Genomic DNA, 13987 nt, shown 5'->3' on the forward strand with positions numbered 1-13987 from the left:
CGTTGTACCTTTTTGTTTGCAAACAGCGTTCGACTTACTTGCACTTCCTTAGTCTTTGCGCATTCGCTTTATAAACACTGGGTCTGTAGTTCCGCCTATGTCGCGTGGATCTTTCAAAACCAGTCATAGTGGTCCATTTTTAATTGAGATTTATACATCATCTGAATGCTGAATAAATAAGTTTTCAATTGATATATGGTTTGTTAGGATAGAATAATGTTTGGCCTTTTTTACAAAATCCCCCAAAAAATAGATCAAACTTTTTTGGTTGTGGTTAGATATGATTTTGTGCAGAAGTAGAATCTACAAACTGCATTGTCAACTTGCCTCCATTTTATGATGGGTGGCAACAGCGTTAAAGGGATAGTTTACCCAAAAATAAAAATTGTCATTAATTACTGTCCCTCATGTCGTTCCAAACCCGTAAGACCGTTTATCTTTGGAAGACAAATTAAGATATTTTTGATGAAGTCCGAGAGCTTTCTGACCCTGCATATGCAGCAAAGCAGCTACCACGTTCAAGACCCAGAAAGGTAGTAAGGACATTGTTAAAATAGTCCATGTGACATCAGTGGTTCAACCTCAATTTTATGAAGCTGCATGAATACTTTGAGAATACCACAAGTAGAAATTGTTGGATAACAACTTTTTCTTTTTTTTTGTGTGCCCAAAAAGTATTCTTGTAGCTTTATAACATTATGGTTGAAATCACTGTAACATGGACTATTTTAACGATTTCCTTATTACCTTTCTGGGCCTTGAACGTGTCAGTTGTGTTGCTGTCTATGCAGGCTCAGAAAGCTCAGATTTCATCAAAAATATCTTAATTTGTGTTCCAAAGATGAACGAATGTCTTACGGGTTTGGAACCACATGAGGATGAGTAATTGATGACAGAATTTTCATTTTAGGGTGAACTATCCCTTTGAAGTACCATATGGCCACCTACTGTGTTGGAAGTGTCACAGTGTTTTTTTAACATTATTATGATAAATATAGTATTAGCACAATAACAATATTCCATTTTTCCCCCAATGTTTGCATATTGCAACTAGCCAGATCTTTAGATTTCAAAAGGACTCATGGTTTACTGCTTACAACCCATTTGTGGGAAACAGCTGATTCACTCGGCAGCAACAAACAACCCACATTCGTCACTACACACCTGCCCTTTCCGTGAGTTAAGCAGGCGCCTCTGTATTGTAGCCTCCCACCGCTCTGGAGGAGGGACCGGCTCTGACATGTGCGAGCATCTCAAGAATGCACAGTGGTTTTGACTTGTAGCAGTTAGCAGCCCACAAGACTTTGGAAGTGACTGTGGGGGCCCTGTGTTTTGCATCAGTGCTCCGGAGCACTGCGGAGCTGCACAAGGTCATGGCTTCACGGAGCTATCTTTAGCTTGATAAACGGGCTTCAGTAGATTAGACGTAATGAAAATGAAGAGATACAACCAGTGTTATCGGTCAGGGAACGGGGAAGTGTGGGTTGAATTCTGCTGCATTATCTGCATTTCTGGCCTAGTTTTTCTCTCGGTGAGATCAGCTCGTATGTCCACTCATCCATCTGGAGTGGCCCAGTTTACTGGGTTGAGTGCATGATTTTAAATATTTGAGCGAAGGATGTAGGAAAAGAGCTGGTCTGTGATGTGGGAAGGTTGTAGAGCTATAGCTTTATGGCTGTCAGTAATATTTGGTCCTCTGAGGAAGATTTGCACCTTTGTAATGACAGCATTTCTGCGGATGTGACACAAACGTACTGTTTTGGCAGATGCTTTCTTACCGGTTACTGACAACAACATACTGATGTGTTACATATGGATACAATAGCAAAAAAAGTACCAAGAACAACACAATAGCGCAAATACAGCTAGTCGTTTTTAAATCTTTAGATGGAATGATTTTTCAGGTATTTGTATCATTGTATTTATTTTAAATTAAATTATTATGATTTTTGTGATTTTATTGTGTGTAAAATTTAAAATTTAAATGTTAAATTGTTTTTATGATTTATTATGTGTATTTTTATTTTTATTATTGGTAAAATCTTCTAATTATGTGTTTTTTTTTTTTTTTAATAAAATTATTTTTTTGTGATTGAGAAATATTTTTGCTATTTTTATTATTTATTATGTGGAAATAATTAATTGTTTTATTTATTATGTGTCAGTTGCTTATTTAAATTGGAATTTATTTTAATTTAATATTCATAAAATGTCCTATATTTCAAGATAAGAAGAAGCAGATAATCTCAATAAGCATACATTTTGAAACCAGAGAATTAAGAGTTAGATTAACTCTAACTAAATTAAACTTTTCCAATTCTTGTCATTATCTGAAAAATAAATTATGTAAATGGCTGAATGAATTGTTGCATCTAAACAATTAAAAAAAAATCAACCTGGCCTTGGAATAAAAAGACAAAGGATAATATCAAAGTTCATAGAGATGCATTGTTTTGTTTCAAGCATTATTTTCTGTCAAAAATATGGACTGTGTTTGTATTCACTTCGTGTTTAATAAGAAACTGTGGAACTGACACCTTTTTTGTTCATTTGTGCATCCTTTTATATGGCTTCTTCAGGCATTAGCTGTTTTTTAGAGCACTAACTGCTTTGTTCCACTGAGATTTTGTCACATAACCTTTGCGGGATTGATTTTAATGAAGTGTCGCTCTTAATTTGCAGGTCTCACCACAGAGGGCCTTTATCGAGTGAGTGGAAACAAGACGGATCAAGACAACATACAGAAACAATTTGACCAGGGTATGTACTGATTTTAACTGCGCTCTGTGGGGAAATTAGGCTTCATTTGCAGGTGTTTGATGGCTTGCCGCTAGGACATATGTTGGAAGGTAGTTCACAAATTGGATAGGAGGCTCTGATAAACTCTAGTTTGAAGGGTTAATTTGTATATTTGATTTTCTCCTCACCTTTTAGATTCATTATGGTTCTAATTAAGACACTGTTTGGCAGCATCTATCAGAAAGCTGAACTGTCTAGGGTTTCTTGTCTGATTCAGTTTGCTTTATTTTAATGTGCAATGTATTAATCATATTTACTTTATATAAAATTACATATTTTACATATTGTTATAATATATATTTTTTAGATGCACACTACCAGTCAAAAGTTTTTGAACAGTAAGATTTTTAATGTTTTTTATTTTATTTTTATTTTTTTTAAATAAGTCTCTTCTGCTCACCAAGCCTGCATTTATTTGATCCAAAATACAGCGAAAACTGTAAAATTGTGAAATATTTTTACTATTTAAAATAACTGCTTTCTATTTGAATATATTTTAAAATGTCATTTAATGTGATCAAAGCATTCAAAAAACATTTTTTATTATTATTATCAATATTTAAAACTTAGCTGAGTACAAATTTTTTTTTTTTCAGGATAGAAAGATCCAAAGATCGGCATTTATCTAAAATGAAAAAGCTTTTGTAACCTTATACACTATACCACTCAAAAGCTTGGAGTCAGTATGATTTTTTTCTTTTTTTTTTGGGAAAGAAATGATAGAAATTCATACTTTTATTTAGCAAGGATGCTTTAAATTGATCAAAAGTGATAATAGACATTTATAATGTTCCAAAAGATTTCTATTTCATATAAATGCTGTTCTTCTGAACTTTCTAGTCATCAAAGAAACCTGAAAAAAAATCTACTCAGCTGTTTTCAACAATAATAATATATATATATTTTAAGCAGATCTGAATATTATTATATTTCTGAAGGATCATGTGACTGGAGTAATGATGCTAAAAATTCAGCTTTAAAATCACATTAATAAATTGCATTTTAAAATGGATTCAAATAGAAAGCAGTTATTTTACATAGTAAAAATATTTCAAAATTTGACTGTACTTTGGATCAAATAAATGCAGGCTTGGCGAGCAGAAAAATCATTAAAAAATCTTACTGTTCAAAAACCTTTGACTGGTAGTGTATATTTATTTTATTTAAATTGTTAATATTTAATTTTTTATATAAAATAAGATTTTCTATTTATAGTACATTTATCTTAATATAGATGAAATTAAGAAAATTGGTTTACATGACAAAATGTAATCATTAAATCTAATATCTTCTAAACGTCTAACTATCAAGACTTAAAGGGTGAACACTGCATTCAACAGCATGAATGACGAGAAACAGGCCTGAATTACACGATTATGATCTGTCACACTGTAAATGGACCATTCCTGTAAAAACAAACTTGACATTTGTGGCTTTTGACTGGCCTGATGCCTGCAGGCCTCCATCAAGCTGTGATTCGCACTAGTTATTAGCTTATGCAGGACATTTTTAGCTTAAATCTTCCCGTGACACATAAAAGTAGTCTCTTATATTCTCATTTTAAAGCTCAGAATTAAATTGTCGCTACGATGACAATATATGGAGGCCATTGCAGGCTAGCGGTGGGCGGTATGACCAAAATTTATTCTGTGACACAAACAGTTTTATTTCACTGTAATAGTCTATATCACAATATAGTTATTTTGCTGCTTAAAACTCAATGAAAAATATATATTAAATAACCGTGACTGTTTTAAATAATGCTGCGAATTCAGTCTTTTACTTAATGTTTTTTTCTCTTTCTTTTTATTTGTAACTCGATGGACAGGAAGCAAATGATAAGATTATTCATAACAAATAAAGCCTGGCATCTGTGCAAAAGCGGCTTTTAGCACATTACATAACGCTTGAGTTAAAAAACAACAGCCTCAAAACAATAAAACTGACATTAAAAACTGAAAAAACAAGTTCTTCCTCATTTTCGTGACTTTGCAGTTTATTTCCACATTGCTGTTTCCCCATTGCTCTCACTATTGCAAAAGATAGATTTATGTTTTTATGAATCCACTCTTGTTTTCATATATATCTTTCAAATCAAACGCTAGTCATCTCTAGTTGGTGAGTTGTGCAGATGAGTGGGTGGAAAATCTTCAACCGAGTGACCAGATTATTCACTCAGTGAGGCATCGTTTGCCTAAAAGAGCTACTATAGGCATCAGTCTGCTCGCTGGCCTGAAGCCATTAGACTCTCTCTCTTTCTCTTCTCCATCCTCACGATACTGTGAATTGGGTGCTTTTCCTCCCTTCTTGTGTTCATTCAGTGCCTTTGCGGAGAGATCTAGTCTGACAGCTGTCATTTCACCTTAAACCCGGCTCTTACAGCCCCTCTTTCTCCTCCCTGTTTTCTCTCATTCCTCTCTATTTTCCTTTTCTCCGTAGTTTTCCTTCTGTTCCGCTCATTCCCGTTAAATCTGTTTTAGTGGCTTTACCAGCACTGACAAAGGCGGTTGGATGCTTGTGCAAGCTCACATTATTTTCTTTCTTTTCTCAGACCACAGTGTTGACCTGATAGTGATGGATGTAGCCGTAAACGCCGTGGCTGGGGCTTTGAAGGCCTTCTTTGCCGACCTCCCCGACCCCCTCATACCGTATTCTCTCCACCCAGAGCTAGTTGAAGCAGCCAGTAAGTATCGACTCATTCAGATTCTCAAGTGCTTCCTCTTTGGCTGAGATTTGTGGTAATGGACTGATTTAGAACATCTCATTTTATTACTTACTGATTGTATCATTTAAGACAGTTTCTGCTAAGTGTAGTATACAGTGGCCTTATCAAGCCTTTAAGTACTTTCTGTTTCAGCTTATTATGTGTAGGTTGATTCCTCCAAAAATTGTAAACACTGTCACCATGGCGCAAAATCACAGTATTCCATTTCTCTGAGCATTATTGACAACAGTATCATTAAGTCAAATAATAGTGTGAGTTTGAGGAGTTTTCAAGAAGCCTTATTTTTTGCTGCTCTGGATTTGACTGCAGTGACGCAAAAGTTACACAATTGATTTTTAAGCTTATAATTTCAGAAGTTTAAATGGATAGTTTACCCAAAAATGAAAATTACCCCATGATTTACTCACGCTCAAGCCGTCCTAGTTGTGACTTTTTTTTTCTTTCAGACGAATACATTCAGAGTTGTATTTAAAAATGTCCTGGTTCTTCCTTTTTGGTTCTGTTGAGATTTTGAAGCCCAAAAAATGCATGCATTCATTCATCTTAAAAGTACTCCACACGGCTCCGGGGGGTTAATAAAGGCCTCCTGAAGTGAACTGATGCGTTTTTGTAAAAAAAAAAAAAAAAAAAAAAAAGAAAATTTACTTAGTTAAACTTGCAATTGTGTGTTATAAAGTCAAAATTACGAGATATAAACTCGCAATTCTGAGCAAAAAAGTTACAATTGTAAAATACAACCTTGCAATTCTGAAGAAAAAAGTCAGAATTGTGAGTTTATTTCTCAGAATTGCAACTTCATTTTTCAGAATTGAATTTTTCTCATAATTGCAGCTTTATATTTTAGAATTGTGACTTTTTTTCAGAATTTGAGTTTATATCTTTATTCTGACTTTATTTCTCAGAATTGCGAGTTTATATCTCGCAATTCTGACTTTCTCAGAAGTGCAACTTTATTTTTTAGAATTGTACGTTTATCTCACAATTCTGACTATTTCTCAGAATTGACTATTTTTTCAGAATTGCGAATTTATATCTCTTAATTCTGACTTTATTTCTCAGAATTGCTACTTTGTTTCAGAGTTTTTCTCAGAATTGTCACTCAGAATTGCGAGTTTATATCTCACAATTCTGGCTTTATAACTCAGAATTGCAAGTTTGTATCACGCAATTCTGAGAAAAGAATTGCAAAATGTAAACTCGCAATTGCAAGGGGAAAGTCTGAATTGTGACGTAGAAAGTCGCAATTACCTTCTTACGTTTTTTTTTTTTTTTTTATACAGTGGCAGAAATGGGCACTAAATTATAAACGAACAAACATTTCAAATAAGGATTGAAAAAATTGTAGCAATGTGTTGGCACCATTATTTTATTGCTAGCGTTAAGAGGTATAAGCCATCCAACTTCAGTTGACTCCATCTGTAATCATGTGTCTGACACTAGCTCTGACCTCAGCCTCTCATTCAAACTTCAGTCTTCACGAGCAGCAGGTGGGCGGCAGTGTGTCGAGGCAGGTTAAGTGACGCAGCGTTCATCCGTTGCATCAGCACAAGGTTGCAGCTTCAAGAAAGACAGGAAGTGTCTGCTACAACTATGAGAACAAGTATCAACCTGCCCGTGTTACTTCACCGTTTCAACAGCCCACGAGTCAAGTTTTTTTTTTTTTTTCTATGTGTACCCGGTTTCTTCTTTCAACTACGTTCAATATTAATCCCATCACCACACCGTCTAATCCCAGCCCAAGGTAGCTGAGAAGTCATTTAAATGCATCTGCATTTCCGTTTGATGCTTCCGAGTGCTGAATCTAATCCAGGGCCCCCTGTGATGTACTTCTCATTATTTCTGATCCACACTGCTGTAGATAAATGACATTAAGTGCTGGGATGCTGTTCTTTTTGAACGTACTGATATTTCAGCTTTATCTTCCCCCGCCTCGCAAGTTCTCGGCCAGGCGGTTGTAGCGTGCCGTATCTTATACAGAAAGCTCTTTTTGATTATGTTTAAGACACAAATGCAAATCTTCCTAATTGTCTTTCTGCTGGAAATGATAAATTGTACTTAGTTTTAAATGTTTAGTCCTTGTATTAATAATGTCCACTGATTGCACATCTCTAAGAATACATGATTTTGATTGGTCAATTTTGGTAATCTGCAGTTAAATATTTTTGTGTAATATATAGGGATGCAAAAAATTACTAGTCATTTAAAATTCTACAAGTTAATTTATAAACCAACTTGCAGCTGTGCGCATTGTGGTGGCAGAAAAACACTGGTAACAAGTGGAGCGAAATGGCAAAAATCCACAGAATAAGAGATAAAATCTATTGTTGTGACTTTGAATGTCAGAATCGGAATTCAAATCATTTTCATAGGATACTGTCATCAAAGACACCATTTGAAGCTAAATGCAGAGGTTTGAACGGACAGACTAATGGATGAAGCCTACTATGATTCCTCTACTTTTAAAGCGTAAATTTGATTTGAACAATTTGTCTACATAATATTCACATATGCAGTTCATAGGGAGCATATTATATTAGCCCTACAGTTACAGCATGAAATACTATTTAAAGCTGTAACATTTACATTTATCTATTTTATCTCACAATTCTGACTTTTCATAGACTGCTACTTGAAAACTTGTTAGAAAGGCTACGCCCCCAAAAAATGTCATCACTGTTTGCAAACATCAAATTGGTCAATGCATCACAACATTCTAATGTACAGTAAAATGTACTGGTCAAAACTAAAAAAATTCCATAACTAGTTTGTATAAAGATCAAGATGACATAAGGTAATGTAAATAAACATAAAAACAAAAATAAGGGCAATTATGTATTGCTAATTTAATGTCTTTTCTATCAGTCTTTCTCGCATTATAAAGTCAAATCATGTCCATTTTATTTTTAGTGGTTGTGAAATAAGCAAAATTATGCACAATAGCCAGTTATTATCAAAAAAGTTAACCATAACAGGTTTTAATCAGGAGGTATTAATAAGTACATCAAAGTCTAAATATTTCCTCACTTCTCTGTCTAATGAGTTTGTTAAATGTGTCTTTCTCCAGAAATTGTAGATCATTACGAGAGACTGCAGGTGCTGAAGGAAATCGTGAGAAAATTTCCTCCTGTGAACTATGAAGTTTTCAAATATGTCATCACTCACCTGAACAGGTAAATTTCTTGCTTTGTCATCTTTTGTTTAAAAAAAAAAAAAATTTATATTTATATTTATTTATATATTTATATTTATTTATTTTTTTTATTTTATTTATTATATATATTTTTTTTAATGTTAAGAGGTTAATTCTAACACTGTCACGATTCCTCGATTAAATCCGAGAGATTACAAAAAAAATCACCAATTACATTTTGCCCGTGTGGAGTAACTGGCAAAATAACGGAAGTGGCGCATTCCACGGAAGAGAATCCCTGAAACACATTATAGTGTTGCACGATACACACATACACGTGACGCTCACTGTGTTTCTGCCGCCTCAATATATGAGTACATGAACACATGAACATAATGTCTAGAACTGCTCTGAGAGTTACTTCATGAGCATTTTTCCGTTTCTTTTGCGGAAAACTATCGTCATATAATAAAGTCCCTAAAGGTCTTCATAGCAACCTGTCAAAAAAGTTTGGTTTACTTTATGGTCAGAAATATATTAATATATTACTTAATGTAAAGATAGTACTACTACTACTAATAAAAATATTATTAAAGCAGTGTTTAAGGAGTATTTACCAGAATTTATTTACCGGAAAACTGTGAATACACAACATTGATTCAGTCATTTAGATTGTTACTTGCATCTATAGGTACTTATTATTAATAACAAAGATAAAATGACAAAAAAATGACTGTGTCATGATATGAATTGTTGTGAAATTACTTTATCATGAAATAAGATTTGTCTATATCCGTTAAGCTAACTTACCAATATAGCAAAGATCTCTACATACCTGTAGGCTCGGAAGTCGTTCACCATAATCCTGTGCAGTGGCACTTGCATGTGATTTTTATTATTATTTTATTATCATTATTATAATTTTTTTAAAGGGAGGATGAAATGCTTTGTTTTAATAGATAAAATAACTATGATCTCCATTTGGATCATCTATATTCCATTACTTTTACTGTTGTTCTATGTTTTTTTTTTTTTGTAGTATCAGTTCAGTAGTAGTATTGTGATATTTTAGTCATGTATCATATTGTGACAACACTAACACATTATTAGACCGTTTATTAAAACTATTTAAAAATCATAATAAAGCATAGTGCTACATTTAATATGCGCTTTATTTATATGCATGTAGGTTATGTGAATCTTCGAGCAGCTCCGTTCGTAGTAAATGCTGCTCCACACAAACTGGTATTATTTACATGTGCAGAGCGTCTCAAACTCCATCTTTGCATATTATGGTTTATATGGTCATGGTTATATGGTTTTTAAATCATTTATAAACCAACGAAATTATCTTTTGAAATTTCCCTTTTATCGCAACTTCAAAATAAAAGTTCGCATGTTTTAATGTTCACATGTTCAAAAAATTTACAGTGGCTGTAGCATTTCTATCATAAAGAAGTGGCCAAATATTAAAAATTAAATGGACGTTTTAAATTGAACGTTTAGTCGATTAAAAACAAGGATTGGATCATGCCATAAAGTGTAAACAGTCGTCAGGCCATTGGCGCCCTCTGCAGGCATCTGATGTAATATATGATGTATAAGTTATTATTATATTGTTTTATTACATTATGTATTTTAACTGTATTGTTTGAAAAAACCCATAGGAGTACTTGCTTTTGATATTATATTTTAACCAATTGTTATTGCCTCATTGCTATTGTATATGCATTTTAAGTCATTTTAGAGTCTATTTAAGGTCTGTTTTTATTATCACAATCCGATTATCTGATTACTCGATTAATCGTCAGAATAATCGACCAATTATTCGATTACCAAAATAATAATTAGTGACAGCCCTAGTTGATTCCCAGCCTTTTTATTTTGTAAATATGAAAATATAATGTTATGTAACAACAATATACATAAATACTACTTCATACTTTTTAAAATTCTAAATGCATTTTTATCTCCTTTCTCCACCAGGGTAAGTCAGCATAGTAAGACCACGCTGATGACGGCCGACAATCTGTCCATCTGTTTCTGGCCTACGCTCATGAGGCCTGATTTTGAGAACAAGGACACGCTGTCCACCACCAAACTCAACCAGTCCGTCATCGAGTCCTTCATCCAGCAGTGCCAGTATTTCTTCTACTGTGGCGAAATCACAGAGCCCTCCAGCGCCGAGGGAACACCTCCTCCACACGGCCACGGCTTAGAGTCCCTCCTGGCCCTCCAGCTCCCTCCTCCCCTGCAGCCACAGCAAATCCAGCACCCGTTGCCCCCCGAACCCCTCATATAGACCACCTACTCACATTCGGCTCGTACGTGTGCGTATAAGCCTCTTAAAATAAGAAGTGAAAAAAAAAGAACCTTTTTTGTACAAAGGAAGATCTGACTTGCATAAGACCTCCTGTGTCCCATTTTTTTTTTCCCCCTCTTTTTTTAATTTTCCCCTTTTCTGTTCCTCAGCCAGTCTGAATGAGAGAACTGTAAAAGAAAAATTGTAAAGAAAATGTCAATGTTAATTTGACATAGTAAATGTGCACATTGACTAATTTCAAACGTGGCAACATAAGGAAGATATATTTATAATTTTTTTTTTTTTTTTTTTTTTGAAAGACAATGAAGCTGTCAGTCACTCACTAAAACCAACACCACATGCACGGCTTGCCATAATGGCAAAGTGTGCCCTTTTTTTCTGCTTGTGTTTGTCCCCTTTTAATTTTCCAATGGACTAAAGATATATTTTTAGGATATTTTTATCTTAAAGACAGCAGTTGTTGTTGGGGTGGTGGTATCCCAAGGCGTCTGGGATTGAACTATGAGTTTATAAAATCAGGGGCACCTGCCTAGGATGCACTTTGTCCTACAGACTTTCAACCGGGAGCCCCTCGTACTCTGGAAACCACAGAAAGGGAAACAGCCCACTGCAACCATTTGGCACATCTCAGAGATCCAGGCTTCGGAAGACGCCCGGTTTCTCCGTCTCGTTTCATGTTCGTTCGTTTCGTTTCCACAGACCACCTTCAAAATTTCTATGGTTCTGTTGATTCTTTTCTTAAGCTGAATTTGCATGTTCTTTGCCACTTGTAATAACTGAAAGAGAGAGAAAACGTAAATGCTTAACTGTTTTTATGCAAGACTTTTTGTTTTTTGTTTGTTTTTTAATCTAACTTGTTTGAGGGAACATTAAACTGGGGTAAAATTGTTATATTTGTTTGTTCGTGTCATGCCATAGTTCGACTCATCATATTTTGGCTTTAATTGTTTCCCTACAATAGGAAAATATAAATATATCTATATATATATCTATATATATCTATATATATATCTATATATATCTATATATATATATATATATATATATATATATATATATATAAAATGCCAGCATCGTTTGATGGCTGGCGAAACAAAAATCATGGGGTACTGGAGCTCTGTATAATCTTGTAAAACCTATAATCAGATTTCTTTGTGGTATGATGTATTAAAATTTGGGGTTAGATCCATTGACTGTACTTAATTCCCTATATGAATAAAACTTTTTTTTTTGTTTTGTTTATTTTATTTTTATTTTTTTATTAGATGGTACTGAATTTTGTTCCACTGTAACAGATGCTGTTTAGAAAGCTTGCAGTCTTTGTGTGGAATACAGCACAACTCAGAGGTGTTTAGTTGTGATGCGGGAGCTTGTATGTGAATGGATGGGAACAAAAATGACAAGATTTCTCTCAATTGACTCACTAAAATGGAGGAAAGGGCTCAATAGGGTAAGTGTGCAGCTGCTAGGATCCCATTTAGTGTAGTTTAAAAAAAAGAGCAACATTATGTTCATATGACTGCCTCATATGATGTACAAACTAAATATTTTAACATCATCTGCTATGTATTATAGTAAATAAATGATTTTGACAAATGATGTTTGCCTGATGTTATTATTCCGTCACCTGAGCTGTAACACATATGAAGCAACCAATGGTAAAGTATGTTTAAAATGTCCTAACATCGCTGGAAAAAAAAAAAACAGCTAAAACCAGACTAAGCTGGTCAGGCTGGGAGACCAGCTGGAACAACCAGCTAAAACCATCTTAGCCAGGCTGGGAGACCAGCTTAAACCAGCTAAGATCAGCCAAACATCTTTGGTTTTAGCTGTTGTTTTTTCAGATATCTGCAATCTGGGTTGCCACATCTGTGCATCTACCAGCTTAATGACCAGTTAAAGCTAGCAATTAAAAAATCATTAGGATATTAAGTAAAGATTTTGTTCCATGAAGAAGTTTTGTAAATTTCCTATATTTTCTCAATATTTTGATTTTGATTTATTTATTTTTGTACCCTCAGATTCAAGATTTTCAAATAGTTGTATCTTCGCCAAATATTGTCAAATCCTAACAAGGCATACATTGACGAAAAAGCATATTTATTCAGCTTTCAGATTATGTATAAATCTCAATTTGAAAAAAACCTGACCCTTATGGTTTTGTGGTCTAGGGTCACACTGCGGCAATCAGGGTTGCCAGATCTGTGCATAAGTACCAGCTTATTGACCAATCAAAGATAACATCTTAAATGGTCTGTTTTTACAAATACGACCTTCTTACCTTAAAGAAGTCCACTTCCAGAACAAAAATTTACAGATAATGTACTCACCCTCTTGTCATCCAAGATGTTCATGTCTTTCTTACTTCAGTCATTAAGAAATTGTGTTTTGAGGAAAATGTTTCAGGATTTTTCTCTATGTAATGGATTTCTATGGTGCCCCGAGTTTGAATTTCCAAAATGCAGTTTAAATGCGGCTTGTAAACAATCCCAGCCGAGAAAGAAGGGTCTTACCAGTGAAACGATCTGCTATTTTCATTAAATAAATACAATTTAAATACTTTTTAATCTCTAATGCTCGTCTTGTCTTGCCCTGCTTGAACTCTCTGTATTCTGGTTTAAGACAGTTAGGGTGTGTCGAAAAACTCCAATGATATTTTGTCCCTCAACTTCAAAAATCATTTCAAAATCATCCTACATCGCTGCAGAAGTACCGACCCAGTCTTTGCAAAGTGAACGTGCAAAGATCAAACACCCTTAACAAAAAAGGTAAAACAGCGAGTTTTTCGACATACCCTAACTGTCATGAACCGGAAAAAAGTTCAGGCAGAGTAAGACAAGAGGAGCATTTGACATTAAAAAGTATGGGAATTGTATTATTTTTATGAAAATAACCGATTGTTTCTCTATAAGACCCTTCTTCCTCAGCTGGGATCATTTACAACCGCATGTGGGATCATTTGAAGCTGCATTTAAACTGCATTTTGGAAATTCAAACTCGGGGCACCATA

The 13987-nt window shown here is 34.3% G+C and overlaps 1 protein-coding gene across 1 annotated transcript in view; it reads left to right on the forward strand.

Moving 5' to 3' along the window:
* arhgap5 (Rho GTPase activating protein 5) overlaps positions 1 to 12576 on the forward strand; it is a 44522-nt gene extending 31946 nt beyond the window's left edge. Inside the window, exons 4-7 of the mRNA XM_051133514.1 lie at positions 2683 to 2760; positions 5351 to 5482; positions 8589 to 8694; positions 10641 to 12576. Of these exons, the coding sequence (XP_050989471.1) occupies positions 2683 to 2760; positions 5351 to 5482; positions 8589 to 8694; positions 10641 to 10956 (632 nt within the window). The 3' untranslated portion in view covers positions 10957 to 12576. The remainder of the gene's footprint in view (positions 1 to 2682; positions 2761 to 5350; positions 5483 to 8588; positions 8695 to 10640) is intronic.
* Positions 12577 to 13987: the final 1411 nt, after the last annotated feature.

Source organism: Labeo rohita, chromosome 17 (assembly GCF_022985175.1).
Source record: "Labeo rohita strain BAU-BD-2019 chromosome 17, IGBB_LRoh.1.0, whole genome shotgun sequence".
Lineage (NCBI taxonomy): Eukaryota > Metazoa > Chordata > Actinopteri > Cypriniformes > Cyprinidae > Labeo > Labeo rohita.